Source organism: Kryptolebias marmoratus, linkage group LG12 (genome assembly GCF_001649575.2).
Source record: "Kryptolebias marmoratus isolate JLee-2015 linkage group LG12, ASM164957v2, whole genome shotgun sequence".
Lineage (NCBI taxonomy): Eukaryota > Metazoa > Chordata > Actinopteri > Cyprinodontiformes > Rivulidae > Kryptolebias > Kryptolebias marmoratus.
The window spans coordinates 9243026-9269495 of NC_051441.1; the positions used below are offsets into that span (position 1 = coordinate 9243026).

The window sequence follows — 26470 nt, forward strand, 5'->3', positions numbered from 1 at the left end:
TGAATGGGTGTAGACTGGGTCAGTTTAAACCTAGGGAAAGGAGTATTACTAAGAAATTAGATTTAGCTTTATTGTCAGTAAGTTGCCAACGTGACAGTAGTAAGGACCAGTGCATTAGCAAGGCATATCTCCTACACTGGAGACTGGGGAGAAAAAAAAATGCCTGTCCCAATGCAGGTGACAGGGAGCACTGAAAAGTCTGATCTAGTTGATGTGGGAAGGACATTAACTATTATTAGATTAAAGATGTTTGCATTCAGTCTCCTTTCTCCCTAACACCATCTTAAACTTTACAGATGTCTTTGCCTGACATCTGGACAGCCCATTGTTACGTTATGTCCTTCTTTACTTGACTTTCTGGCAGAAACTCTCTCCTCTCTCAGTTTAAGAGGAGCTTCATGGCCACTCTCTGTCACTCTCTATGTCTCTCTTACTCCTTCTCTCTCTCTCTCTCTCTCTCTGAGGCATGGCTGTTAATAATGCAGGAGGATTAGCTGATTTATGTGCGCTGGAGGCGACGAGGAAAGCTGGGGTTCCTGGGGGCAACAGGCAAAAAGAGGAGAAAGGCACGAGTGTGAGCAGTGTGGAGGGTGGTGGCATACAGCCGCCCAAGGTGTCTGAATGATGGAAGTTGGATGTATGCCTGGTGAGCACGCTGGCCATAATCCACTCCCCCTAGCTGCCCCTGACCTCCTTCGCCCTGTAGTCCACAGAGCTGTGCCAAGAGGGCTCCACAGGAACAGGGTAATAGGAGGTGGCAGCAGAGAAGGAAGGAGCTGGGAATAGGGTCTGAAAAAGGAGAAGTGTGTTTTTTGTTGTATGTTGCCATGCTACTTCACAATGCTTCCCATTACTTAATTCTAAAAATAGCTGAAGCAATTGTACCATGGTGCAGTTGTAAGTATTAAATATTTTTAAATGGTAATCTAAAAAATGATACATTTATATTTATGACCAAATATCAGCTGATTTCATGAGTTTCTGATAGGAGATCATGTGAACAAAGACAGGATTAGTTTTATGGTAGTTTTTAAAGTGAAACAGTTGACAATTACAAGGGACTTTCATCTGTCAGAGGGTGAAGTGCAAAATGTAACTCAAATGCATAAAAATGTGTATCCACGCCTACATTCAACACCCATGTGCACCACACTTTGCTCCTACATTCAGGCCTATGAGCTATACGCATTTTTATGTAGGCACAAGAGAAAGACTGATTATTAGTCTGTTTATCCCTCCTGCTTGAATAGAGGATACACTCATTCCTTGCCTGGCTGATTAAGACTTCCAGACAACAGTTCTCACAGTCTCAAAAAGAATGGATTTGTGGTTAAAAGAAGTCAAGTCATGCAGCGTACCTTGTAAGATCAGCTATCATAAGACAAGGATAATTAATTTTTACAATAACTCTTTCCTATGTATTTTTTTACTGCTGTGCATGTAGAATAAATGTGCATGTGTGTTCTCATCCAGACAAATTCATACATATGCATGAGACTTCATGGTGGTGTCACTTTGGGGAAATGAATGTGCAAAGAGCTGGGCACTCGGGCCCCTCACTCAAGTGCACTGGCGGGCGCGTAATGGGAATGCAATTTAAGCAGTGGTTAATCAGTGTGTTTTCTCTTGCCTGCCCAGCAATGGATAATAGACAATCAGCCCCCAGTCACATGGGCGTTGCTACAAATGGTCAATTACTCATCATAGTCTTGTTAAACACAAGGTTCAGCCAGCCAGGGACAGATTGCTCTGCTGGTGCCATCATTATAGTGAGGAACAAAGCAAAGCTATGCTATGTGTCAGAAAGAACCAGGGACAGAGGAAAGGAAAGAGGAGACAAAGAGGATTTCGAAGAGGCATGGACATGGTGTTTTCTGCTCGCCAGAATAGGAGAGAGAATAGAAGCAAATAGCTATTGTGACAAAGCAAAGTAAGGAGGAAGAAAAAGGAGCAAGACAAAAAAATAGAATCATAAAAAAAGAAAAGAAAGAAGAAAACAGGACTGTTATAGTCACACTGAGAAATGCAAGACTGAAAGAAAAAAGAAAAAGAGTGGAGGTGAAATGGAGCAAAGCAATAAAAGAGATTGAGGGCATGAAAGTGAGAGATGGAGAGAACAAGATAATGGAGGGAGGGAGAGAAATTGAGAAAGGGACACTGGGGAGCAAGAGCAAAAGTGTGTGAGAGCAAGAGGGAGAGAGCCTGAGAAAGTGTGTACTCAGCTGTGAGATGAGACCTCTGTCTGCCCATTGGGAGAGCTGGTGTGAGGGGAGAGAAGACGAGGGGAGAGGACTCTGCTGACAGTGAAGGGGGAGGAGAGTCTCACACTCTCTCTCACACGCATTCTCACCCATTCTCCATTTTTTTCCGACTTGATGATTCCACCTTAAAGAGCCAGTTGGCGCCATACACTTACATCTATGCGTAGATCTAATGTAATTTCTTAAAATTTGTGGTCACACTCATGGTTTAAATCTGTTTTTTTTCTCTCCTCACCTTTGTCCCTTTGGTGATGCAGGCAGCGGATTGATGGGCAATTCCTCCGCCTCCTTCATGGGGACCTTTCTGGCCAGTAGTCTGGGTTCCCCTCCTTCCCACCCGCCTCACCCTTCCCGGCCACCCTCTTCGCCCTCCTCACCCTCCTTCCGAGGCGGACCTCACTCCAGCGCCTCACAAATCTGGTTTCCCCATTCCCATGAAGGTACCTCACATCACACAAGCACACAGACACACAGCCTCACCCTATCACCTGACCACATCATCCGAATGAGGCGATATCCATGTCTTGGCAGTACTGCAGACAGAGCTTTGCATGGTGTATTGTTACTCTGATGTTGCTTATTTTGGGGCTATTTAAGGTTTCCTCTAAAGCACAGCTTATAATCGTCTGGCTTGCTTGGTTGGGCTCCCACTCTTTTATTTGTGCACCAAAAATAGTTCTAACATGTTTGGGATGGAGCGCCTTGCCACAGTTTCTGGATATGGACTCAGGGTCAAAAGTTCAGCCGAGGAATCTTGCAGTATTCAGTTCATGTCAGCAGGAGTGTCACTGCAGAGCGAATGAAACAGCACATGTAAATGTGGGCCAACAAAAAGTTGCAGTGATTGCAATGCTGGCGTCTCCATTACAGCTTAATAGGGTGGTTCCCACCCAACACCAAGCATTACAAAACTCAAACATGTGCACAGTTAGGCCAATATAAACACACACTCTAAATTTAACACTTGACATCTCTACAAACAGGAAGTCAGGCAGGAAAAAAGTAGAGTTATGTTTTCTGTTAAATAAAAAGATGTACACAACCTCTGGGACAGGTTTTTTTGCCTTTTAACCTATAATCTTTGTAACTCTTAGTCCACAAAGAGACACCATTGCTCACATAGCACACTGCCGTAACATATAGTTACAAACCAAAACAAATGATAAATGCTGCTAAGGTTTATACTCCACTGCTTTTTATTCACTATCTTTTAACTCTATCCATCTTTTAAGGTGTGATTCAACCAGTGTTTCTTTGTTCAATATGTATTAGAATTGTATATTTAAAGTTAAAGGTGGAAGTAAAATGCAGGTTGGTGCACGTGCATAAATTTTACAGTGATTGAGAATAATATGTACACATGACCATGTAAATCTGATGAAAAATTCACTCTTTTTGCCTTTGTGCAAATGTACACTTTTGTTTTTAAAGGACAGAAAGCTATTTTAGGTAATTCAGCCACAACTTTTTTTGTACTTCCACCTATAACTACTTCCCCACAGCCAGCAATGAGTAGCTGAGTCAGTTGACAGTTGTTACTTTCCAAATCAACACGAAGAAAGGCCAAATTAGCACAAATGAGAGATCAACTTCAGCATCAGTTCAATCAGAAACATTTCCCTCCAGGCTCATTTTGTAAACCCTGAAGGGAAAATGTTTGTCTTACCTTTTACTCTTAAGGTTTCATTGTCAAACACTTTATTTTTGTGAGGAAAAAAATAATATTGATAGTGATGATGACAATGCCAAGCCTAATAAAAGTAATGGAGGTGATTATGACTGGGATTATTACTCAGTTGGCAATGGAAGCCATTATCTCTATTACAGTTTAATTGCATATAACGCACTAAGAGCATGATTGAATCCAGACTGTTCATCAACCACATTCAGCTGTTCCCTCCTCAACGTAATTGCACATTGTCTTTTTCCTGTTTTGCATAAAAAGCAAGTCATCAAAATGCGCAGCGCAATTACCCAGACTCTCGCCTCCTCTCTCTGGGTGTCAGCAGCACCCCACCGGCAACAGAGCCAGCACTGACTTTCTGCATGTGTCGGTGCATTAGTGTCTCACTTGTAAGCTCATAGATATGCTGTGGATTCCCCCCCACACCCCCTCCATGTGTCTTTTTAAGCGGTTTCTTACATGCAAATCCAAAAGTAGAAGTTCAAAATTAAAGTCGGAAACTGTTGTGATCCTTGTGTTTCAGACATATACTGTATCTGTCATTAGACAGAATGCTGTTTCTAATGTTTCCCTTTATAGTTACTTCATTTATTTTTTACAGATTAAAAATATCAAGTACCTCATTTATAATTTCATAGTTTGTCACAACAACATGAAGATGGCTGATTTAAAGAGTTTGCTTGTGCATTGTTTTCTTTTTATAGCAGTAATCATAAACATATTTGAGATCAGGAGACAAAGAAAAAAGACAAATCAAATCTGAAAACAATTATAAAGTATCTTTGGATGCATACAGAGTTTGCACAATGCCTTCCTAAATGTTTTATTTAGGAGAAGTAAAGAAACATAAATGCTAAATCTTCAATTAATGCTAGTTCTCCAAAGCACACGGTAAGCAAAGATACACCCATCAGATCGTTGTGTTCTTCTCACAGATGGCAGATGCTGCTGTTTTGTCAAAGTTGATAGCATCTCTGAGACTCAGATATACACACGTAGTGTCCTTTGGTGTCAGTGCTATGACACAAAAATATTTTATGTGACATGTTGCCAGTTCGCCTCCCAGCCTTTCTGTATGGAGTTTGTATGTTCTCCCTGTGCATGTGTGTGTTTTCTCTGGGTACTCCAATTTCCTCCCACAGACCCAAAACATGCATGTTAGGTTAATTGGTAACTCTAAATTCCTCCTAGGTGTGAGTGAGAGTGTGAATGGTTGTTTGTTTTGTTTGTCTCTATGTGGCCCTGTGATGAACTTGCAACATGTCCACAGAATGATTGTTGCAGACAGACAGCAGCTCCCCCATAACCTGGAAAGAAAAAGACGTATAAAGAAATTGGATGGATGGATGGATGGATGGATGGATGGATGGATGGATGGATGGATGGATGGATGGATGGATGGATGGATGGATGGATGGATGGATTTTTTGGATAAGTTCTTCTTTGGTGGGATTTAATTATTGTTTTTCCTTAAGTCTAATATCTGTAACCCTTTTTCTGGTCCTCCAAAATGTTTTTTATTTGGGTGCTATAATCAGGACAACTGTATTTGTGGTGCCTACAGTTTTTTATTTAGAGAGGAACTTAGCAAATAATGCTTTCATACCACCAAGAACAGACAGCTAAAAAGATGAAAAAAATAACTCAACTCAACAAAAAAATTATAATTAAGTGCAACATACGTTTTTCTTCATTTTGAACTTGATCAAGATTTAATGAGTTGTCTGCAAGATAATTTACGAGCTTTCCCACTGGTTGTGATGCATTTTATGTTAACACACATTGATTAGTTTGCAAAAACTGCAGAGAGCAACAACAGAAGAAACAGAGATTGATACAGCAACTTTAAATACTTCAGAAAACATTCAGAGGAAGGAGTATGGCTCGTAAAAGAGTGTATTCGTCAAGGATGCATTTGAAATGAAAATATGGCATCTGCATTGTAAGCCCCCCAAAGGTCTGATTGTTTAATGCAAAAAAAAATCTTGTTTTATAGATTTTCAGCTCCTACATTGGTGAAAAAAAAAGGACAATCAAAAGATCTGTTTTTCCTCAATCCACATTACAATGGAAGTGTCGAATAAAGAATGAACTTTGAAATCTGTTTGTGATGTCTGCACTGGCACAGACATTAGTGTGGGCATGATCTGTGTCTCTCAGATTGTCACTCAGATTTCAAATACTGTCACAGCCATCACATGTACCACATGGTAATGTCTGTTTCTCTGCTGACTTGAAATGTGTGTGTGTGTGTTTGTGTGAAGTAGGGGGGTTATGGTGATTGTTTTAACAAAAGTAAAATGTTATTTGTAACACTTGGTGAATGTATTTTCGGACTACTGAGTTTTTGAAATATTTATATTCAATCAAGTGAGGAGAGAAACAAGGCTTAAAAAAACAATACGCTTCTAAAAGGCCTGAGCCAGTCTGCTATGGTTTAAATTACTCTTCACCTTTTAGCCAAAAAATAATCAGTGTCTCACATCTCTGTTCGCACAAACAGACATACAGTACATGCACTAACCCTACTGCCTGCATACACTTGTCTAATCCACTCTTGTTTGATACGCCTCTCTAAGCCTATCTTCAGTTGTCCATCTTTCCTTCTGTGAGCAGTTGCTTGCTTTTCCTTTTGTAGGGTTTTGGCACCCCCCCCACACACACACACATCCTTCTCAGCAACATGCCTGTTTCTTTCATTCTCTCTTTCCTGTGCCAGCCTGCATCCCTTCCTTTTAATTAGTCAAACCTGAAGAGATGCATCACAGCACTGCCCCTCCTTCAAGCATCTCTCGTCTCCTCTCCTCTTCTCCTCCCTCTCTGTGTCTTGATGGTTCTGTCATTTTTTTCTCAATTAGCAGACCTGACAGGCAGCTCCTTCTGCTCCTCCTCCCCTGGTTTTCTCATGTCCTGCTCTGTCCCTCTATTTTCCTAGTAACTCTTCTGTGGTTCTATACCCAGTCCTCTTCTTTTCCTCTTTTTTTTAGCTTGCTTCTCTCCCCCACAGGGCTTTGAGAAATACCTTCAGAACTTCTGGAAATCCCTCCCTGGCATGCAGCTCTGTTTGCTCTGCCTCTTCCTTTTACTCCTCCCATAGAAAGAAGGGCATGTGCTGCAAACTCCCCTCTGTCATTTATTTGCTGATGCTGTCATGTTTCTGTGTGTGCGTGTGTACGTGGAGGGAGCAAAAAGGAGCGATGCTGCTGTGCAGTCAGCAGACTAAACTAAGATCCTTCTCACATCACCTGCAGCAGCAGCAGAAGCAGAAGCAGCAGCTTCCCTTGTCCTGACCAGATTAATGGCTGAATGGGCTCTGCCGTGCCCAGCAGTCCCCCTCTTGCCGCCCCATTGGAGAGCACGCTGAAACTGAGCGGGCTGGCATTATCGGCCACAGCCAGACCACACTGTGAAAAGGGATTACGCTGTCAATCGTCACGCTCACAAACAACATGCTGCTGTAGGGAAAAAAAAAGACCTTTTATTCCCAGCTTGGATAAAGACTGGAAACCGTTCTGGTCTTTTTCTCCTCCTGAAAGTCTAAGGAAAAAAATGTCTTCTTAAACAAAGGATCTCACCCTCCTACCTTAGTTGATGAATTGGCATAAATGTGTGTGCCTATTAATCATGACAGCAAAAAAGCATGAGGGGGGAAGGAAAAAGAAAGCAAAAAACATGTGAAAGAGAAAGCAAAGAAAAAGCGAGAGTATGCAATTATCACCCCGTTGCCCTCCTCAGAAACCAGCACCTCCTGCGTTATTGCAGGGCTGTTTGCCCTCTCATCATGCATTTCATTAATTAAGATTGGAGGATGCAGAGGCTGCAATGAGACAAGGTCATTAAGCCCACCACAACACTCCTCCCTCTCCTGAGCTGGCTCACAGCGCCAGCTGCATTGTTCCACCAGGAGAAAGTGAGAAGTTCAACACTTAGAACTGCAGAAAAATGAAACAAATTCCATCAGTGCTGTCCTGGATTAGGTCACAAGCTTGCCAAGAGAAATATGCTTGTCATTCTTTTAGCTTGTACAGAGGAATGCCTAATTACAACCTCACCCCCGCCCCCTCCTCTTGTTCCTCCACTCCATCTGTTATCTGTTTCTTGGGTTGGAAAGTGAGACTAGAGGGTGAGACAGGTGCAAAACTGGGGAAAAGGAGATGTGAGTTACCTGCAATTTACAACAAAACTTTGAAGTCATACAAATACTTGTATGCTGGTGGGCTGCAGATCACCCATCTGAATGGCTCATTGTCATTGGAAAATAAACAAAAACAAGACTTTATAGCTTAGTCTGACTTTTTTCCTCTCTACAACTGGTTAGATTAGAAAAATAAACAAAAAAATAAGACTTAATAGCTCTGTCTAAATTCTTTTTTTTTTTCTACAACTGGGTTTAATTTTTGTTTGCCATTGTGACATAGTGGTTAGAGCTGTTGCCTCACAGCAAGAAGATTACAGGTTTGCCTCCTGGCCTTTTTTATGTGGAGTTTGCATGTTCTCCCCATGCATGCGTGTTGCCCCTAGATGTGTGAAAGAGTGTGAATGGTTGTTCGTCTCTATGTGGCCCTGTGACAGACTTGCAGTATGTTCAGGGTGTAGCCCACCTTTAGCACAATGACTGCTGGAGATGCACCAGTAAAGGAAAAAAACAACAACTGGTAAACAAAATGGATGCCTAGATGTTTGCCTGTTTGTAGCATCATGGCACAAACATAATTTTGCATCTTTTGTTTTTTTTGCATCTTATTAGCTGCAGAGGGTTCTTAATGTAGAACAGTCATTTTTGTTCTATAGCACTGTGATCATTCTCCCACATAGGGTTATTTTTAAACCAATTTTTTGTGGGTAAAATACTTTTTTATACAATTTAATTTGCATTGATGTGTTTAGAGGCTACGGTTACCCAATTGCAGTGGAAGTGTGTTGTCATAGTGATGCTTGTCCTAATATTGCGATGGGCTTTCATCTCAGTCCATCTTTTCTCTCTCCTCCACTCTCAAAGTCCTTTGTGTTTTTTGAGTGTCCTATTTCAAAATGATTTTTTTTCTTTGGTTTTGGTCTAAATGTCCTCCAGATGGGCTTGATGTAATGAGCCCAGGTGTACTGGCTTACAGGCCCAACATTCAAACGTCCTTTTACCCCTTAACTAGGTCACTAAGGTCAGTCATTCAGCTCTGTTCACTGTTAAACATGAGCTTCAAATCCATTCTTATCACTCCATTCAGATGTATGTAGATGCCACCGTTGGTTCTCAGAGGGAGATAAATAATAAGCCATATGTCTCAAAGACAAATGTCATATTACACCAATCCCCAAGCTTTTCTTTAATTATCTGCATTCTAAAATCAGGCAGGAAAAGCAAACAGAGGCAAAGCCAGTACTTATTTGCTTATGAACACCACCAGCTGCACCAGGCCCAAAGGATTACTGCGTATAACTGCATCACAGTGGCTGTTTTCATGTCTTATGAACCCCCTCCTTCTCTATCTCTAAGGTCCAGGATATCCTCGATTTTCAGGGAGTCTGGCCCACACTTTCCTCCCAATGAGCCACTTGGATCACCATGCAAACAGCAGCGTTCTTTATGGGCAGCACCGTTTCTATGACACGCAAAAAGGTGAATTGTTTGAGAATGAAATGTATAGGAATGAGACAGTTAAATCAATTAAAACTTAGTACGGTCTTATTTCATGAGAAATATTAATTTAAATGTATTTAACACATATATGTGCCTTTTTCTGATCTGCATTTCTTTTTGTAGAGAACTTCTATCTGCGGGGTCTTCCATCCCAGCCATCTCTAATCTCAGCCAACCACAGTTTGCCACCAATGTCCAGGACAGGTTCAGGACACTCTCAAGGGTCCTGCAGTAGAGACAGAGACCCAGGAATAGGGACAGGTGTACACAAGGGTCTTAAAGAAGGGTCTGTGGACAGGGGAGTTGTACCTGTCAAGGACAAGGAGAGATCCAGTAGCAAACAGGAGGCTAAAGAACGACAGCAACAACAGCAGCACCACAGCCACCAGACACCTCAGACCACACACCACCACCATTCCCACACTCATCAGCAGCAGCCGCACTATCTACAGCACCTGCTGCCATTAGAAGACGTTAACAGTCGGGCCCTAGAGAGGCACAAGGCATCACTCACAATGGAGTACAGCAAGGAGCACTCTCAGACTATAGGCAAACCCCTTAGTGCCTGCTTGCACAATGGAAAGATGCAAAATGGAGATGCAGGAACTACAACAGGGACGAAAGTCTCAATGTCCAGCTGCGGTGGAGACAGCACAGCTCTTCGGACTATGGGGGAAGCGGGGGTAAACCAGGGCAGACATATGGGTTGTAATGGTAGTAGTCGCTGTACCAAAGAAGGGATAAGTGGGGAAATGAGGATCAGTGAACAACCCTCTGACTGTCTGGAACGGAGTCCAGCACCACTTCACCACTCTCTGCCCTACTCTGTACCCCCACCCTTACACATGGGCTCTGCTACTGGAGGGGCGCACACCCATCCCCATCCTCATGCTCACCCCCACACACACGCTCACCCAGGAGGCTTCCATTGCCTTCAACTCCACCCCAGCCATCCACACCACCCTCATCATTCCCATCATACACACCACCATCCAGACTTTTTCTGCCCACCCCCACCTGCTCCTTTAGCCAACCCTGCTTCACAAGAGAGGGGTACAATCAATGTGGGACGGGAAACTAAAGTCACTGGGCCAACATTTGTGCCATCTGTAGCAGACTTAGGAGACAAGTCTGGTGGGCCATTCCAGCTTGGTAACCTTGATTGCCAGGGTATGGGTAGTGGAGGAGGAGGTAGCAATACCAAGGACAAAACAATAGAAAAGAGTGCTGGAGGTGGGCACAATAGTAGTTGGCACAGAAAACAGCAACAACAACAACACCCATATAGAAAGGCAGAGAAAGCTCTTGATTGGATGCAGGCCCATCATCAACATGTTCAGCCATCACAGCTTCCTCCACCACCCCAACAACAACAACAACAACAGAAGCCACCACATTCTCAACAACAGCACCTTGTTGTACGATCACGGAGTGCTGAGTGTATCAACAGTGGTGTGGACTTGGATGTGTTCAGAACTTCCTTGTCCCAGGGACCAAAGGCGGGGACTTCTGTCCCTCACTCTGTCAACACTTCTCCTTATAGAGATTGTTCCCATCAAGGACCCCCGCCCAACTCTTCCCCACTCGGAAGTAAAAACATGGGGCAACACAGTGGGACTGGAACAGCCCATGGTCCTGGAGGTAGCTGCTCTTTACAGAGAGATGGCCAAAAGGTAGCCAGGATTCTCCACCAGCAACATGTCCGACCTGGTCCAGATGCTTCTTCTCCTGCTGAGCTGAACCAGAGTAACTCTCAAGAGCTTAAAACTAAGATGGACATGTCTCCTTATGGTTACAGCAATGGCAGTGGGCAGCACCACCACCAGCAACCCCCAGTGCCACCCTGGAACATGAGACCTCCCCATCACATGTCACATTCTGAGGAGGAGCAGAGGAAGTCTTACATGGAGCTCGGGAACTCTGCTGGGCAACACCCACAGCAACAGCAACAGCAACCAGGGATGAACCTTCCTCCTCCACAACCCCAAACTGCACCTCCACTCAGTCAGCAACAGCAGCAGCAACCTGATCCCCAAGGTCCAACTCAGGGTGAAAGCAGTGCCATGAAAAGCCTGCTAAAGTACAGCAACCAGCAACAGCCACTGCTCCTCTCTCAGAAAACTCCATTTGGGGGGCTGGGAAATCTCAAATCAGGTCCATCAGGGGGTAGCTGTGCCCTACAAGGCAACAAACAGACTCTACCTTCTAGGAAGGGTCCAACTGACAATGAACGCTCAGATTACAGTGGACGGAGTCGAGAAATGGGGGATACAGGTCACGGGGAGAGTGAGGTGCGGCAGCCACCAGTGGGAATCGCTGTGGCAGTAGCCAGACAAAGGGAGCCCCCATGTCGCTCAGCAGACAGTCACCCCAACAGCCGTCAGGGAAGAGTACAAAACTCTGTGAAAGGTAAGAAAAACAAAAGCATCAGTGACTTATCAAAGACCATGCCATGAGCACAAGCATAAAAGCATAAAATTATGAAAGCATAATAGAAAAAGAGACATTAAAACCTCAATTGCCTAAAAATATTTGTAATGAATAGCATCTTTTGTAGTAATTAAGATAAACTTTATTTTTTTAGTCAATACATATAAATTTGATGTAACAACCAGTTTAACTCAAAAATTTGCTTTTATTTTATAATATTCAGTAATTTTGATCTAAAGCATTAAACTAATATTAGATTTAAATTTCTTGGAATAAATGCTCAGAATATCACAATTAAAAACAGCATTTATGTGTTTATTATCCCAAATATTTTTTGGCAAGGGCTGTGTGGTAGGGCAGTAGTTATCATTGTCACCTCACATCAAGTTTGCATGTTTTCTTTCACTCCAAATGATGCATGCTAGAGTTGGATGATTCTAAATTTACCTGAGGTGTTCGTTTAAGCATGCATCATTGTGTGTCTCTGCGTTGGCCCTTTGATAGGCAGGCAGGTTGTCTAGGCTTTACCCCGCCTCTCACCCATTGACTTTTGGATTCTGCTTTAACCATGAACAGGACAATGTGGATACAGAAGAGAGATGGATGAACTGTTTTGACAAAGCAGAAAAACATACCACAATCTTTTTTTTTTTTTAGCTCCCCCTATAGTAATAAGTCCTGTCAAATTGCAGGACTAGGCTACCGTGACACCAACAGTACCCCAGTGGTACTCAATGCAAAATAAATGAGTAAAAGAAAATGCATATTAAAAAATTTGCTATTCAATCAGCACTTCATCAACATTTCAACTCACTTAACATTCATCTTACAGGACTGCCCCGCTCCATGTATCCCTCAAATCCCACTGAGGAAGAAAGGAAGAGGATGAGTGAGGAACAAATGGGCCTCACTTGCTTGGACAGAGACAGAGATGCATACATCAGGTGACTAAATGTATCCCAATGCCACAATCAAATCTGAATTATTAGGAAAATACAAAACAAAACAAAACACTCTGCAGGTTGTAACTGTATCTTTGCCACATCACGATGACAGGGACAATAAAGAAAGGGTGGAGTTTGCAAGGATCCACCCATCCACCAGTTGCCATGGTGACCTCACCTCTCATCTCATGGTCTCTGGTGGGACGTCGCTCCAGTCGGGCCAGTTAGGAGACCCTGCTGCACATTCTGCTCATCATCACTGGATGCCGAGAACTGGAAGTCCATCCCTCTGGATGACAGGCCACTCTTATGGTAAGAAGATACTTTTGGAAACATAAATGCTAAAATTGGGCTTTAAAGGCATTCCATGTGATTAGAAATGTTTGTAATCTCTCTGAAAATTGTCTTTGTAAAGCAGGCATAGGTCATACAACCCTGCACCAGAATTTGCCTCCAGGATTTTCCTCAGCCATGCCAGGCCCTCTGCAGCCAGTCCTTCCTCTGCCTCAGGACCCTTCTGCTCAGCTGGTGGTCCTGCCCTCTGAGCCTCCCGCCCATCCTGCAACACATCACCTGGGTATGACATATTCTTACTCTATCATCTGTGAATACAATATATAAAAAAAAATGTTTCAAACTAATTTGAATATATTTCAAGTTTTATAATCTAAGCATAACATAAATAAATTGTTGTTAATCAAATTAATTTTAAGAATGTTGTTGACAAACATCCCACACATTGGTTTGTTCATAGAAATGCAATTCAAATATCTCCTGAATTCCAGCTGCTAAGCCCCACAGCAATAGTGTTTTTCAGGTCATTAGAGTTCATACAAAGCTATTAGTGGATCACATTAGACATTCGCAGTAGGGGGACTGAAAGTGTTGACGTGGGGGATACTTTTTTAAAGTTGATTTAGAGTTAACAGGCAGCACAACTTAATCTATTTGCTTGCAATCTCAAACATTTTACATGTGTCCAACAATGGAAGTTTGCAACATCTGCAGTAAAATGTCTCACTTAGAATTCTAAGTGTTCATAAATCCGGGTAATAAGAAAAGACACACACCCTTTGACGCAGGAATCTGGTTTTCTGGTAGGACCTGGGTGGACTTCTTGGCGTTAAAGCCACAGTGAGTGCTTCAGTGGGACACAGATCTATTCCCAGTGAAGAGTTTGACCTCTAATCAATCTGCAACATTATCCTCTGGTCTCATTTTACTTCTGCCATATCCTTTTTTTCAGCATTCCAAAATTCTCCAAGTAGTTCTTAAGAAACTGCTTTCTGTTTTGAGCAGAACGGAGTGTGGGATTTTTGCTGCCTGGGGGGAGATGTTGCTCAGTGAAATCCAAACTCACTCTTTGAAAGGATAGATGTTGCTATAAAATGTGAATATGATAGTTTTTAAATGATCCCTAATGTTTTTTGCTGTTTGAGAGTAGCTGTCTGGAAGGTATATAATGATAGATATGGAGTTTTCTGTTCACTAATGTATTCTAGTGTGTTGCACAGAGTGATGATGCATAAATCAAAAAAAATGTTTTTGCTGAATGTCTGTATGTGTTCTAAGATATGTTCTTCCATTTCTCATTAGATGTGATGGAGCAGCAAGGGCTGTGGCCCCCTGTGTATGGTGCGCGGGGCCCACCCTCCCACATGCAACATCCTGCTGTATACTCCCGATCTCAGTTTCTACGGCAACAGGAGCTGTATGCTTTCCAACAGCACCAACAGCTCCAGCATCAGCACCAGAGTCACCAGTCACAACAGCTACAGTCTCAGCCTCAGCAGCAGCAGCAGCAGCAGCAGCAACACAGAGCTGAACACAGCATGCAACATCAAGCCACTCACAATCAACAGGTGATTATCAAGCCAAAATATCTGTCAATAATGCACTTATGATAATAAATGTGCATACAAAAATCATTTGCTTCTGATGTGTCAGATACAGAAAAGACCAGATGAGCCATCGGATGAACTAGAAGAACTCATTTCAGAGCCAAGAACATCCAAACCTGCCAAGGCCTACTCCTACAACCCTCCACAGAGAAATGCCTCACCCCCTGGGGCCTGCACCACTCACTTATCCCCTTGTTACCAGTCCCCCTCACTGCGCCAACATCCCAGAAGCACTCCGTCAACACCCTGCCCTGCTCCCAGTCCTGTGGCAGCTGCCCCTCATTCTCCTGCAATCAGCCCTGCTCCACCACAGATGCTCAAAGGGACCGAATCCCAAGACAAGAGAGGCAAGGGACAGGCCCTGCAAGAATACCCAGAGTCTCTGGAGCCTGGTAAATCTGAGAAATAATCCTTACAGTTTTTCAGCTGCCTTTGATGTAACGTGTGCAGCAACTTTAGTTTGAGGAATATCTATAACAGTAACATGCCCATCAAAGACAATAATAATAGGTAACACAGAGTAGACAAAGTAAGTAACACGTTGATAGGCTAAAGTTGAAAAAGAAACTCAGTATATATTACCTTTGATATATTATTCTAACCAGAATTGTCACTCTTGAATGATTTTAAATTCCAGCAAGTGTTGTGGTAAAATGTGTGGGTAGCTTTTCTGGCAAGTCCCCAAATGATTAAACTCAAGGATGAGCAAAATGGCAGCTGGCCATGCCTGGTGCGTTAGAATACTGTTACCTTGGTAATGATTGAGAAACACCTCAGTTGGGGCTTTCTCCACACAGGCTCTACACTCTTTTGATCATTAATAATGTCTGGCTAACATTTCTCACATGCCAGAGGAATTATTAGACTGCCTGATAAACCAAAGGTCTGGCCCTCTTTAAATGCAACACACACAAAGTTCTTTGAGTTTTCTGCACCTCCTTCTGCTGGGAGATCAAGGCGAGTACTACTTCATTACCTTCACATGTTTCTTGTCTAGCCCCTTTTACGCAACACTCTCAAGACGAACCAGAAATGGCTTTTCTATTGGTGTTATGTGAGAAATGATCAAGGTGGATTGAGGGGATAAAGTTGATTGATGCTATTTTTCTTTTGACCTGACAAGGAAGGTAGTCACAGAGCTGAGTTAGCAAGTATGTGTCAAGTGGAAGGTTGCCCAGGCAGCAGCAGTCTGTTTAAACCTACAGCATTGCAGGCATTCCAAGGATCCTACAATGTCAATGTGTAGGCACATTATTGTGTTATTGTGCAATGCAGCTTGCTCAGTTAGTTTGCGTGTGAGGTTTTTGTCGTTGCAGTCATGTCATGAAACCATAGAGTGAAAGTTGTTTATCTCAGTCCAATGATTCTCAAACCTGGTTCTTGAGGAACATTATCCTGCATATTGTACTTGTTTCCCTGCTTTGACACTCCAGATTTGAATAAATGAGATTAACTGGCTTCTGTAGAACTTGAAGCCCTGCTGAAGAGTAGGGAAATACGTAAAACATGCAGGATAATGTTGCTCGGGGACCAGGGTTGGGAACCACTGGTTTATTTAGTAAATATTTAGGTTTTGACTATGATTTCTAATTTTTTTTTGCACAATATATTTAAAAACATACAGGGTCTCATTAGGAAAATTCTGCTTTGAGTTGTAATTGATCCTTTTATCTATTGATGATTCTATTACCTATACTTGTTTTCTGTTTCCAGACTTGCCTCCTGGATACACCTACCCATCCATTGCCATGAGCTACAGGAGTGGACCCTCCCCGCAGGATGTTCGACTGGCTGAGCCAGCTGACCTGGAAGCAATCCAAGTGGAACCAGCTGAGCATGCTCCCCAGTCTCTTGCCAGCCTGGGGGAGGAGTTAGACTGCCAAGTAGCAGTCATGCCCCTTTCAGGGACACTCCCACTAAAGGAAGTGGAGCCAGAAGAGGAGGAAAGAGTATCTGAGGGGGTTTTGGAACAGAGGGAGGAGGTGGAGGTCACAACAGTGACAGCAGCCAACTATGTGCCTGGAGAGGAGGAGGCAGGTGAACAGGGTTCAGCTGAGGATGAGGATGTGCTAGTTTGCCCCCCCACTGAGCATTCAGTGTGTGAAACAACTTCCTGTTTGGTTCCCCTTTCAACAGAGGAGCCGAATGGGCCAGAAACTGTCATTACTTTAGAGGAGGAAGATGATGATGAGACAGCGGGTGGGGACAGTCAGGTGGGATATGATCAAAATGTCAACATGCCTGGAGAGCAAGAGCTGCCTGCCATCATAGAGCTTGACCCAACTTCTCCTGCTGCCACGGATTTGCTGTGTCCATGCCCAGAGGGACCAAAGGATAGTGAGCCCCAGCACGAGAACAAGATGACTGCTGATGGTGCCTCAGTAGAATTTCTGTGTCTTTCTCCAGCCTCGGTTTCCGCCTGCAGCCCAAGTGAGGAATCTGTTGTTGTGCCCCACAAGCCCCTTGTGCCCTGTTACTGGAGTCTGGAGCTGCTGATTGCTGCTGCTTTTTGCACAGATGTACCGCCATTTCCCTTGTACCCATATAGCACGCCATCAGCTTTGCCATCCCAGTGCACCCCCAACCAGGGTATGGAGCTTCTGAGTGAGCTTGCAGATTTGGAGCTGCAGCAGATGAAGCACAACTTTGGGAAAAGCCAAGGTGAGCGACAGTGGGTCTTTCACGTCACACACAAATTGACATGCACAAAGCATCACACTCCACCAAGTTATATGGGATTCTCTGATTTATTTTGCTGTCTCTTTCCTCTATCCACTGAGATAAACTCCCACTCCCCCACTCAGGTCTAGCCTTTGTTGGTCTGTGTTTTTCTTCCAGCTACTCAACTTTTCATACTGGTTTTAAAAACCTTTGGTAGATTCTAACATGCCCCAGGGAGATTGCCTTCACTCCTGCCTGTGGTTGCCCATCCATAGCATGTTAATGGCACTTTTATTTCCTAAAAGGCTGCTCCAAAGATGTGGTTCTCAGAAGAATAAGGAAAAAAGTAGCAGTGGGTTGATTTTTTTTATACTTCTCTCTCAGGTCCAGTATAAGGAGTTATTTCACTGTTTCTCCATCCTGCAGCTGTTTGATCCACAAACGAGCACAAACTCTTAAACAAAAAGAGGCCCAGCAATTTGTTTCCTTCTCTTCCAAACACAACACACTACCAAAAGTTGGTGTGCAATCACAAAAGCAGAGCATGTTTTCAGCACCCTGGAGCATTGCCTGGCTAATTAGACCCTATTGTTTAAAGTGCCTTTAAAAGCTTTCTTGCTTTTCAAAGTACCATATGTTTTTTTTTCATTCATGCAAAAGGATGTTTTGTGTTTACCACGACATCCTAATGCATTTAACTGCTCCCACAAGAGGGTTCTATAAAAAGGGCATCACTTGATGCCAGAGTAAGTGATGTTGTCTTCATGATGCCACGCTGTTGACAGCTGAAGAAAGTGACACATGTCGGTTTAGAGTCACAACAATAGTCTTTACCAAAACAAGTGCTAAGCGAAGTGAGAAGAATCAGTGTTTTTTTTATTTATTCATGTTGAGATGTAAGACAGTGTTACTTGGTAAACAGAATGTCATGTTTCTAAGCTGTGATTTGTGTTATTTAGTCTATAGCTCAGTCTATTAATGGCAGATAGTCAAGATAATGTCAAAGGTAGAGAGACAATATTGGACTTTTTTGGCCCAGATGGCTACAGATATAGCAGCATCTGGCGAGTTCACATTGTTATGACCTCTGTAATTATATGCTGCTGCCTCTTTATATTAACTCAAAGCACACAGCTTCCCCAAAACTATTTTTCTTGCCAATTACCTACTACTTTACAAGATGAATTTGAAAAACATGTTTTAAATACGCAGGTTTTGAAGCTGAATGCAGACACATGGTGCTCTTATGCACAAACACCCATATACTGTATCTACTTTTATTTTGATATATTTTTAAAGCACATGTTGAGGAATGTGTCTGTGCACAGTGGTAACATCTCTCAAACAGGTTTGTTGTGAAATAAATTATTGTATATATTTATTTTATTTCCTTCCAGAAGAAGAACGGCTCCTGTTTGACCTCCAAAGCCTTGCTACCTTGGCTACAGCCCGTGCCTTGGAGTTGGGATCCCAGGAAAGCAACAGTATTGGTTCGGAGCGGCACTTCCCAGCTCGGAGGGTTCTCAATTTACGCAGAAAGTGCAGCTGGACACCTCGCAATGAGCCAGTAAGATTAAAACTCTCTTGTGCACATATTGATCTTTCAAAATCCAAAAATCCTGTGGGAGTCCAATAACTCTTTATTCAAAAATATTAATATTTCATAAAATGTATTTTCATTTCAGCTTTGTAACTTCAAAACATTGTATGCTCTAGGTGTGTCCAGCCAAGGTTAGCATGGAAACAATGGACGGTCCTGAGTTGGCAATGCGTGTGAAGTTAGCAGAGATACAGCGTCGCTACAAAGAGAAGCAAAAAGAGCTGGCCAAACTTCAAAGGAAGCATGATCATCAGTGAGCATGGCTGTATTCCTTTTTACCAAAAGCACCACAATTTTGCTGTCTAAAATGTCAAAGCTAATAAAAACTAAAACATATGCTTTTAGTTTTAGAGAGGATTCCTTTCTATCACCTTCAAGCTTAGAAACTTGTAGTATTTTTACATCTTCTTGGTTATGCAGGAAGGAGGAAACCCCTCGCAGCCCTGCACGGCGAGGGCCAGGGCGGCCGAGGAAGCGGAAACCCACCCTTACCACAGGTCCAGTGTCCATAAGTGAAGGCCAAAGAAAAGTCAAGTGAGTATCAGTCAGCCCATTTCTGCTGGCTTGCAGGCTATAGTCAACTCCTGCATGATAAGCCTGTCTTTTCTACTGGCATAAAAGGACAGTCTCACATTGGCATAAACAGCAAATGATGAGCCATTTTAAGAACATTACTAATTGAATAAGACTTGGTTTAACAGTATAATCTGTCAGTTGCATCTGGTGGTATTTAGGCTTGATGAATAAGCTGTTTGTGACCAAAAAATCTCTCATTTTGTAAAATTTTAGTTAAAACCTTCAGAAGTATTTAAATAGTTTATTGTAAGTTTTACTAAACTTGGTTTAAAGGGAATTTAAGAGGTGATCAATGTAATCTGTCATCAGCATACCTTTGACAAGTCATTGATTTCATGGCCACACAGGGTCATCAAGGGTCTACAGAACAAATCAATTGAGAGTCAGTGCAATTAAAAGATAAGAGATAAGTTTGCATTTACATTTATGTTTAAGAATAATAATAAAAAACAACTTTCAGAGGGGAAGAACGGCAGAATAAAAAAAAAAATTCTGATCTGCATTACCATTTGGTGGTGTTAGTTGGGGGACTAAAAACCAGGGGGTACAAAAAAGAGATTTACAAACAGGCTTTAATTAGCCATATAATCAGGGTTTGGAGAGCCTTAAGGCTCCACATGTCACCTTGTGGCATTTCCTTTTTCTCCATCTTCTATTCTCACTTCGTTTCTTGTTGTGGTTTCTGGGCAACAGTCCACCGTGTTCCCAGCTGTCCCTCTGCAATGTCACTTTGACTCTGCATCCAACCATTGTACCATTGCCCCCTCACCAAGCAACCACTGATCAAATGCTGGATGCTGATGCTGGGTGACAATGACACCCAAATGAAAAGGTAACAGGCGAGTCCTTGCAGTTAAGTGCAGAAAATAGGTGGTAGTGGGGTATTTGCACTGGTCAGAATACAGTAAACTACACAGTGTCACTGATGTGCTGAATAACTTTCATGTCTACATTTTTAAGGCAGTCTTTAAGGGTGCTTTCTTTGTCTGTGATATGTATGTGTTAAAAAATGACACTAACAGGGACTGGTTGTGTTGCATAGAAGGGTTCTATAAAAGCCTATACTTCACTTGCCACTCTAGACATTCACATTTTGCTCAGCTGAAGGTTAAAGGTGGACAAACCTTTTTTTTACCATCTCTGTTCATACTTTAATTTACTTAAACCACTGTAAGTATATATCTGAGTTGCTGAGATCCATTCAAGCTTCCCAGCTTCTACAAATGTGTAAGGATGCAGCTGTGGGAGCATTTATACAAGCATTTTTTGTTTTTATGCATGCATTCATTATTCCTGTGAGGACTGGGTTGCTTTGTAGTATTCCTTTGATTTTTTTTTTTTGTTTTTGTTTTTTTGTGGGGAAGGGGGATTACTGCTTCCAAGCAAACTCTACTAATCAATTCTGTTAATTAGCTACTGTATGCTCAACCCCAAAAGCCTCCTCCCCCCACAAAATAAAGAGAGGTACTGTGTCAGTGGTTGGCCTCGAATGCAGCTCAGTGTAGGGGAAAGACTGTGCCATAGTGATATGAAAAGGCAACTTGGAAAGAAAACCATACAGCCGAATACAAATGCATTGCCTTCAAAACATTCACAGCAGCCTTCAACGGGCCACAAACTCACTCTTTTTATGAAGCATTAATGGCTCTTATACCACCCTGCCCTCGAACCATCCAAGGCTCCTTGTTAGATATCAGTTTTTTAAGTGTGTGGCTCAGACACTGATCTCTCTTTGTGCCTTTTCTGTTATATGTTAAGCATATAGAAAATGAAAAGTTATTAGATCCCAGAGGAAGGTGACTCATCTCCGTTTTTATCTTACAATAAGCTACCTTTCTTCTTTCTTTCAAACCATCGTTCTTCTATGATAAATGCCTGTTTTTGATTGGCAGGTCAATGGGGATGGGGCTTGGCTTGTTGCCTGAGGACTTAGGAGGAGGCGGAGACTCTCAAAGAAGGAGGAAGAGGCTGTCCAGTCAAGGCTTTGAGCATCTCAGTAGCACACAGGTCAGAGTCCTCTTGTCCTGCTCCCTTTTGTCCTCTGTGCAACTAGAAATGAAAGAGGCCACTCTTTGTTTCTTTGCATTTGATATATTCCTTTGTTGCACACTATTTCTAATTAGGTGCTACCCTCAGGAGTCAAATCCGCTGCTCTCCATATTAATGTCTCTTTCATTGGGGCTTCTACTATTCTTTTTTTTTCCTCCATGTGTATGTGCAAATGAGGGGGCTGACATTCTGAAGCTTTTGTGACTGCTGTAACCGGGAGTGTAACTGGCTTTCTCTGTCTCTCTCATGTCTCTCTGTTGTTGCAGATAAAAGCACAGAGCTGCAGAAAAAGCAGTGTTCACAGTGTGCTGAGCTCCAAGCTGGCTGGTGATGTGGCTCAGCTCAAACAGAAGGCCCAGGTTAAAAGGAATCTCTCAGGAACAGGCTCCAGGGACAAGGAAGGTTCACCTTGCAACTCCAACCCCAAGCATGGACACAGAAGCCAGGGTGCAGTCAAAGCCAAATCCAGGCGAGAGTCTGGGGCACAAAGCGATACAGGTATGCACTGGTATTCACTGTACTGATTGTCCTTTTTGCCTTATAGCACAATGATTTGTTCTTAGTCTCACATTGGTGAAAGTTTCACTAATGTAATGCTCACCTTTTTTAAAAAAATAAATGTTTGTTTCACTGCTCAGCAGCCAGTGTGGACAGTGTTCTCCAAGAAAGCTGGACTGGACAGATGCATCATGGAAGTAAAAAAGGGTCCAACACTTTGACACAAGGTTCCTCCCACCAGAGTCTGCCAAGGACAAAAAGTCAGCGTGGTCAAAGGCCAGAAACAATGAAGGATGATCGGAGCTCTTCTGCAGAAAGTTACTCTTCTGAACAAGGTGAGGCAGTGAATACCACGACTTGGGCATGATAGGTAATAAAACTGGTCACAGCATGCAAAAATCCACGATGCTTTTCATCTTGGCAACATGTATTTGCCCCATCAAGTAAATATTTGAAACTGTTGTAAGGAAGAGACACAAATAAATTTAAACTTGAAAATGAGGTGCTTTTAAAAACTGAAAAATGCTGGGATTAGCTGAGGAAGGAAGAAGGGGTATGGTTTCTGAGTCAGGAAGCAAAACACATTATAGGTGGCATGTTTTAGACTAACAAAAAGTACTCCTGGTCATTAATCAAGTTTCTGTGTGTTCCTACAGACGTTTTACAAAGTTAAGTTAAACATGAATTCAGTTATTTACTAGCTCTTGAGCACAATAACCATTTTAACAGCTTTCTGGTTTTTGAAATTACTTTTCCAGAACAGATTAAAAAAGGTGCAGAGCATAAAGAACATATGACATGTTTCAGGAAAAAAAAGAAATGAACAAACAAAACCGGACTTAATTACATGACAAGAGAGTCACAATGAGATTTCAAACTGAGCAATCTTTACATAATGAACATAAATTATTTTGATAATTTGTACAACACTTTAAAAGCAACCCGAGGTGAGTTAAAAGGTGATGATGAATGCCTTGTAACAGACTGGAGTGTTCATGGACACCCAACACCTCAGTGATTGGCCTTGCTGGCTGGTCTGGGTTTGATGTACAGCCACAGCTGTGGACACTTGGCTGTGAGAGGCTTTGACAGCCCTGGAGACTTGCAGGCCGGGTCAAAGAGCTGCTGCAACAAACACACACACAAATTAGTTCTAACTCTAAGCACACTCACTCTCAGTAACATGTAGGTTCACTCCAGGAAATACCACTGAAGCTAAGCACTTCATGCATCAGCTGCATAACCTGTTAAACTATTTACACAAATAATAATGAGGTGCCTAGGAAATGACTGAGCGCACTGTAATTTAAAGAACTTTTCTTATTAGTAATGACTAAAAGGAATGGGTTTAACGAGCTGAGATGAAATGAAATTACCTAATTTGTATTGCATTGTTTGCTCTTACCATTAGATGATGAAGAAGAGGAAGGCAGTTATGAGACTGATGAAGGTCAAGATTACAGAGCCAAACTGCCCAGAGACATCACTTCAAGTTCCTCCATGACAGGCCCCAGTCCTTCGTCTGTTGTAAAACTAGAGGCCAACCAGAAAGCCAGGAACAAAAAGCAGAGACAGGAACTGTATGGTGAGGCTGTCTGTTGATAAGTCAACAAAGCTGCCATCAATTTACATTGTCTTTTTTTTTGTTTTTGCACCTCCTACTTTCTGGTGAGTTTATAAAATTTTTCTTTAACTGAACCTCACAGGATCCCAGATTCTATCTATAGCAGAGGGGGAAGTCAAAGTCAGGAAAAAAAACACCTGTAGATTGGCCTTGGCTACTGCAGTCAAAAACCACCAACACCAACGGCCTGAAGGCACAAGAAGATCATGTGGACCCAGGTCAAAAGAATCCAGGTGGGGCAGCCTCGGGACAAGAGGCACCCGGTATAGGAGGAGCATCGGAATGGCCACCTTCCCAACAACCAGTGAGAGGTTAAAGAGGGCAACGCGCAAGAACACCATGTTGAGAGGAATAATCAACAAGGTAGAATTATTAGCATTAAATTCAACCACTGATACAGCTTACATTTTCTCAGATGGCAAAACTGAACATTTATTATTAAAAAATTGTAAACTTCTGGAAGAAGCTGGCCTGAACAGCCAAATCGATGGAACTTTTTTAAAGCAACCATGCAAAAAACCCTCTTAAAATAACTTAACACCAAATATTTTTAGTAAGATTTTGAATTTGATTCTTAGAAAAACAGTTCTTACATTCATTTGATTAAATATATGATTCAAACTGAATTGTGCACACGCAACACATTACTCTGCTTCTCTTGTTATTTCTATAACTTGACTACTTAGACAAGTTATTCTTACCTCTCATTCTGGTTAATTTCCTGCTCTCTTTATCAGAGGAGAAGCTGCTGGTCAGTCGGAGCCTCAACTTTACAGGGTGAGGAGGGAATCAGGGGACAAAAAAACAAGGACCAACAGGTAAAACTAATGTGAAAACATGTAAATGTATGTGTGATGTCTCTTTATGATAATACCTAGTTTGATCCTTATGAGTTGGTTTTGTCATTTTGTAAATCTCGACAATTATGTTTGATTTAAAAACTCACATGCATTTGTTTTCCTGCCTGTCCTGCCTTCCTGGTATACTCTGCAGCCATTTGGACGAGCAGTGAGTCGTCTCCTGGAGAGCTTTGCTGCTGACGAGGGCTTTCAAATGGACGGTAGCAGCTTCTCAGAGGAGGATGAGGACCGCAGTCCGTCACACAACAAGAAAAGCCCCAAATGTAAGAAAAGATCAAACTGGATGATGCTGTACCAAACCTTAAAGCAGAAGATTGTATTTGGTAACGTTTAAGATTTTGTTTCGGTGTCTGCTCCTTCTTGTGTAGTTCCCAACTGTGTCTTGACCAAAGAACTCTTATGTGATGGACTTAAAGTGCTGATCTCGAAGGAGGATGAGCTTCTTTATGCTGCCAGGGTCCACACTCTGGAGATCCCAGACATGTAAGTGAACAGTCAGGGTGTTCTTCCAGTTACTTGTCATCTATCATTATTTTTATTGAACTGAAAAGTAGAACTCAATAGTGGGTTACTTCAACCTTACTGTGAAGATCTTATTTAACTTTTATCCTTTTCTTATTTAATGCATGTTTTTGGTTATTGTTCATGTGGGCAAAACAAAGTAATACTTGCATAAACTGGCCTTTTTCTGCAGATATTTAGTCCAAAATAAAATTGAGTTTATGAGTCATCTCAGAAGCTACTGCAACCTTTCAAGCTTCTAAAATGCAAACTGCAGTTTTAAAGTTCAACCACAAAAACAGGAATTTTGCATAAAAGGACCAGAAGTCATCATCTGTAGTCTTTTATCTTCCATTGTGTCTTTTACTTCCTTCCATAAAAAATGCATTATCTCATACCAAGCTCCAGATATTGATATCACTCATCTGACTCAGGCAGCAAAGCGATGCTATGACAACAGAAAAGTGGGAGTAACATATGACACAGGAACCAGGTGAGCAGAATACCAGCTTCTGAAAATAACCATGTCTATTTTTTCTCTTTCTGCTCTTTTTTATCTTCTAGCTTTCGTGTTGTTATTGATGGTGAAAGAGGAAACCGACCAAGAATCTATTCACTGGAGCAACTGTTGAAGGAAGCTGTAAGTTTAGCTCACTGCTGTAAAATTCCAGAAAGCTGTCTCTTGTTTGGTCACAGCAGTTCTATTTCTCTTATAAAATTTTAGCCCTATATAAACTTCCAAGTAAGCATGAACAGATGGGCAGGACCTTAAGGTTTATGTATGTGAGTCACTGTGTATATTTGTTAAACGAAGCTCAGGATCAACCAACACCTGGGTCCATTCATGTTTTAAGATATAACAGGGGACAACATTAGATCTTTTTGGTGCCTACATAAAAAGACATATTACAGGGCTTAATTAGCATATAAGGAGCTGGAATGTGTTGAAATATTGACCCATTATAATACATATGCTGTTTACAGTAAAACCAATGTTTACCATAGCAGAAGACAAAGAGTAAAAGGATGTTAGTTTTTGTGCTCTGGGTCACCTAAAGCAATTTTGTCATGCCCACATGTTTTCCAACTGGTAATAGGTTTTCATTATTGCCAAATAGGACAAAGGACTTTATGTTTGCACACACTGTAGTGTCCAAACAGGATGAGCCTAGAATGAAGAGTAAAGTTTAACCGGCATGTTTGCACTTTGGATCACTTGCATTTGCTCTAATTCAAATAAGGGAAG

The 26470-nt window shown here is 42.2% G+C and overlaps 1 protein-coding gene across 5 annotated transcripts in view; it reads left to right on the forward strand.

Annotated features, from left to right (window-relative positions):
• Positions 1-26470, forward strand: part of LOC108241329 (BAH and coiled-coil domain-containing protein 1) — a 57162-nt gene that overhangs the window by 24515 nt on the left and 6177 nt on the right. For 2 of the 5 annotated variants that reach the window (XM_017425382.3, XM_037978646.1), the window contains exons 2-22: positions 2519-2701; positions 9437-9559; positions 9704-11989; positions 12843-12954; positions 13067-13266; positions 13370-13531; positions 14551-14816; positions 14902-15247; positions 16569-17516; positions 18914-19083; positions 19233-19369; positions 19537-19650; positions 21585-21699; positions 22008-22239; positions 22380-22574; positions 23651-23824; positions 23946-24226; positions 24601-24681; positions 24857-24986; positions 25092-25206; positions 25789-25864. In XM_017425382.3, coding sequence (XP_017280871.1) covers positions 2519-2701; positions 9437-9559; positions 9704-11989; positions 12843-12954; positions 13067-13266; positions 13370-13531; positions 14551-14816; positions 14902-15247; positions 16569-17516; positions 18914-19083; positions 19233-19369; positions 19537-19650; positions 21585-21699; positions 22008-22239; positions 22380-22574; positions 23651-23824; positions 23946-24226; positions 24601-24681; positions 24857-24986; positions 25092-25206; positions 25789-25864 — 6446 coding nt within the window. The remainder of the gene's footprint in view (positions 1-2518; positions 2702-9436; positions 9560-9703; positions 11990-12842; positions 12955-13066; positions 13267-13369; positions 13532-14550; positions 14817-14901; positions 15248-16568; positions 17517-18913; positions 19084-19232; positions 19370-19536; positions 19651-21584; positions 21700-22007; positions 22240-22379; positions 22575-23650; positions 23825-23945; positions 24227-24600; positions 24682-24856; positions 24987-25091; positions 25207-25788; positions 25865-26470) is intronic. The other 3 variants (XM_037978644.1, XM_037978645.1, XM_017425384.3) reach the window with 3 other exon arrangements.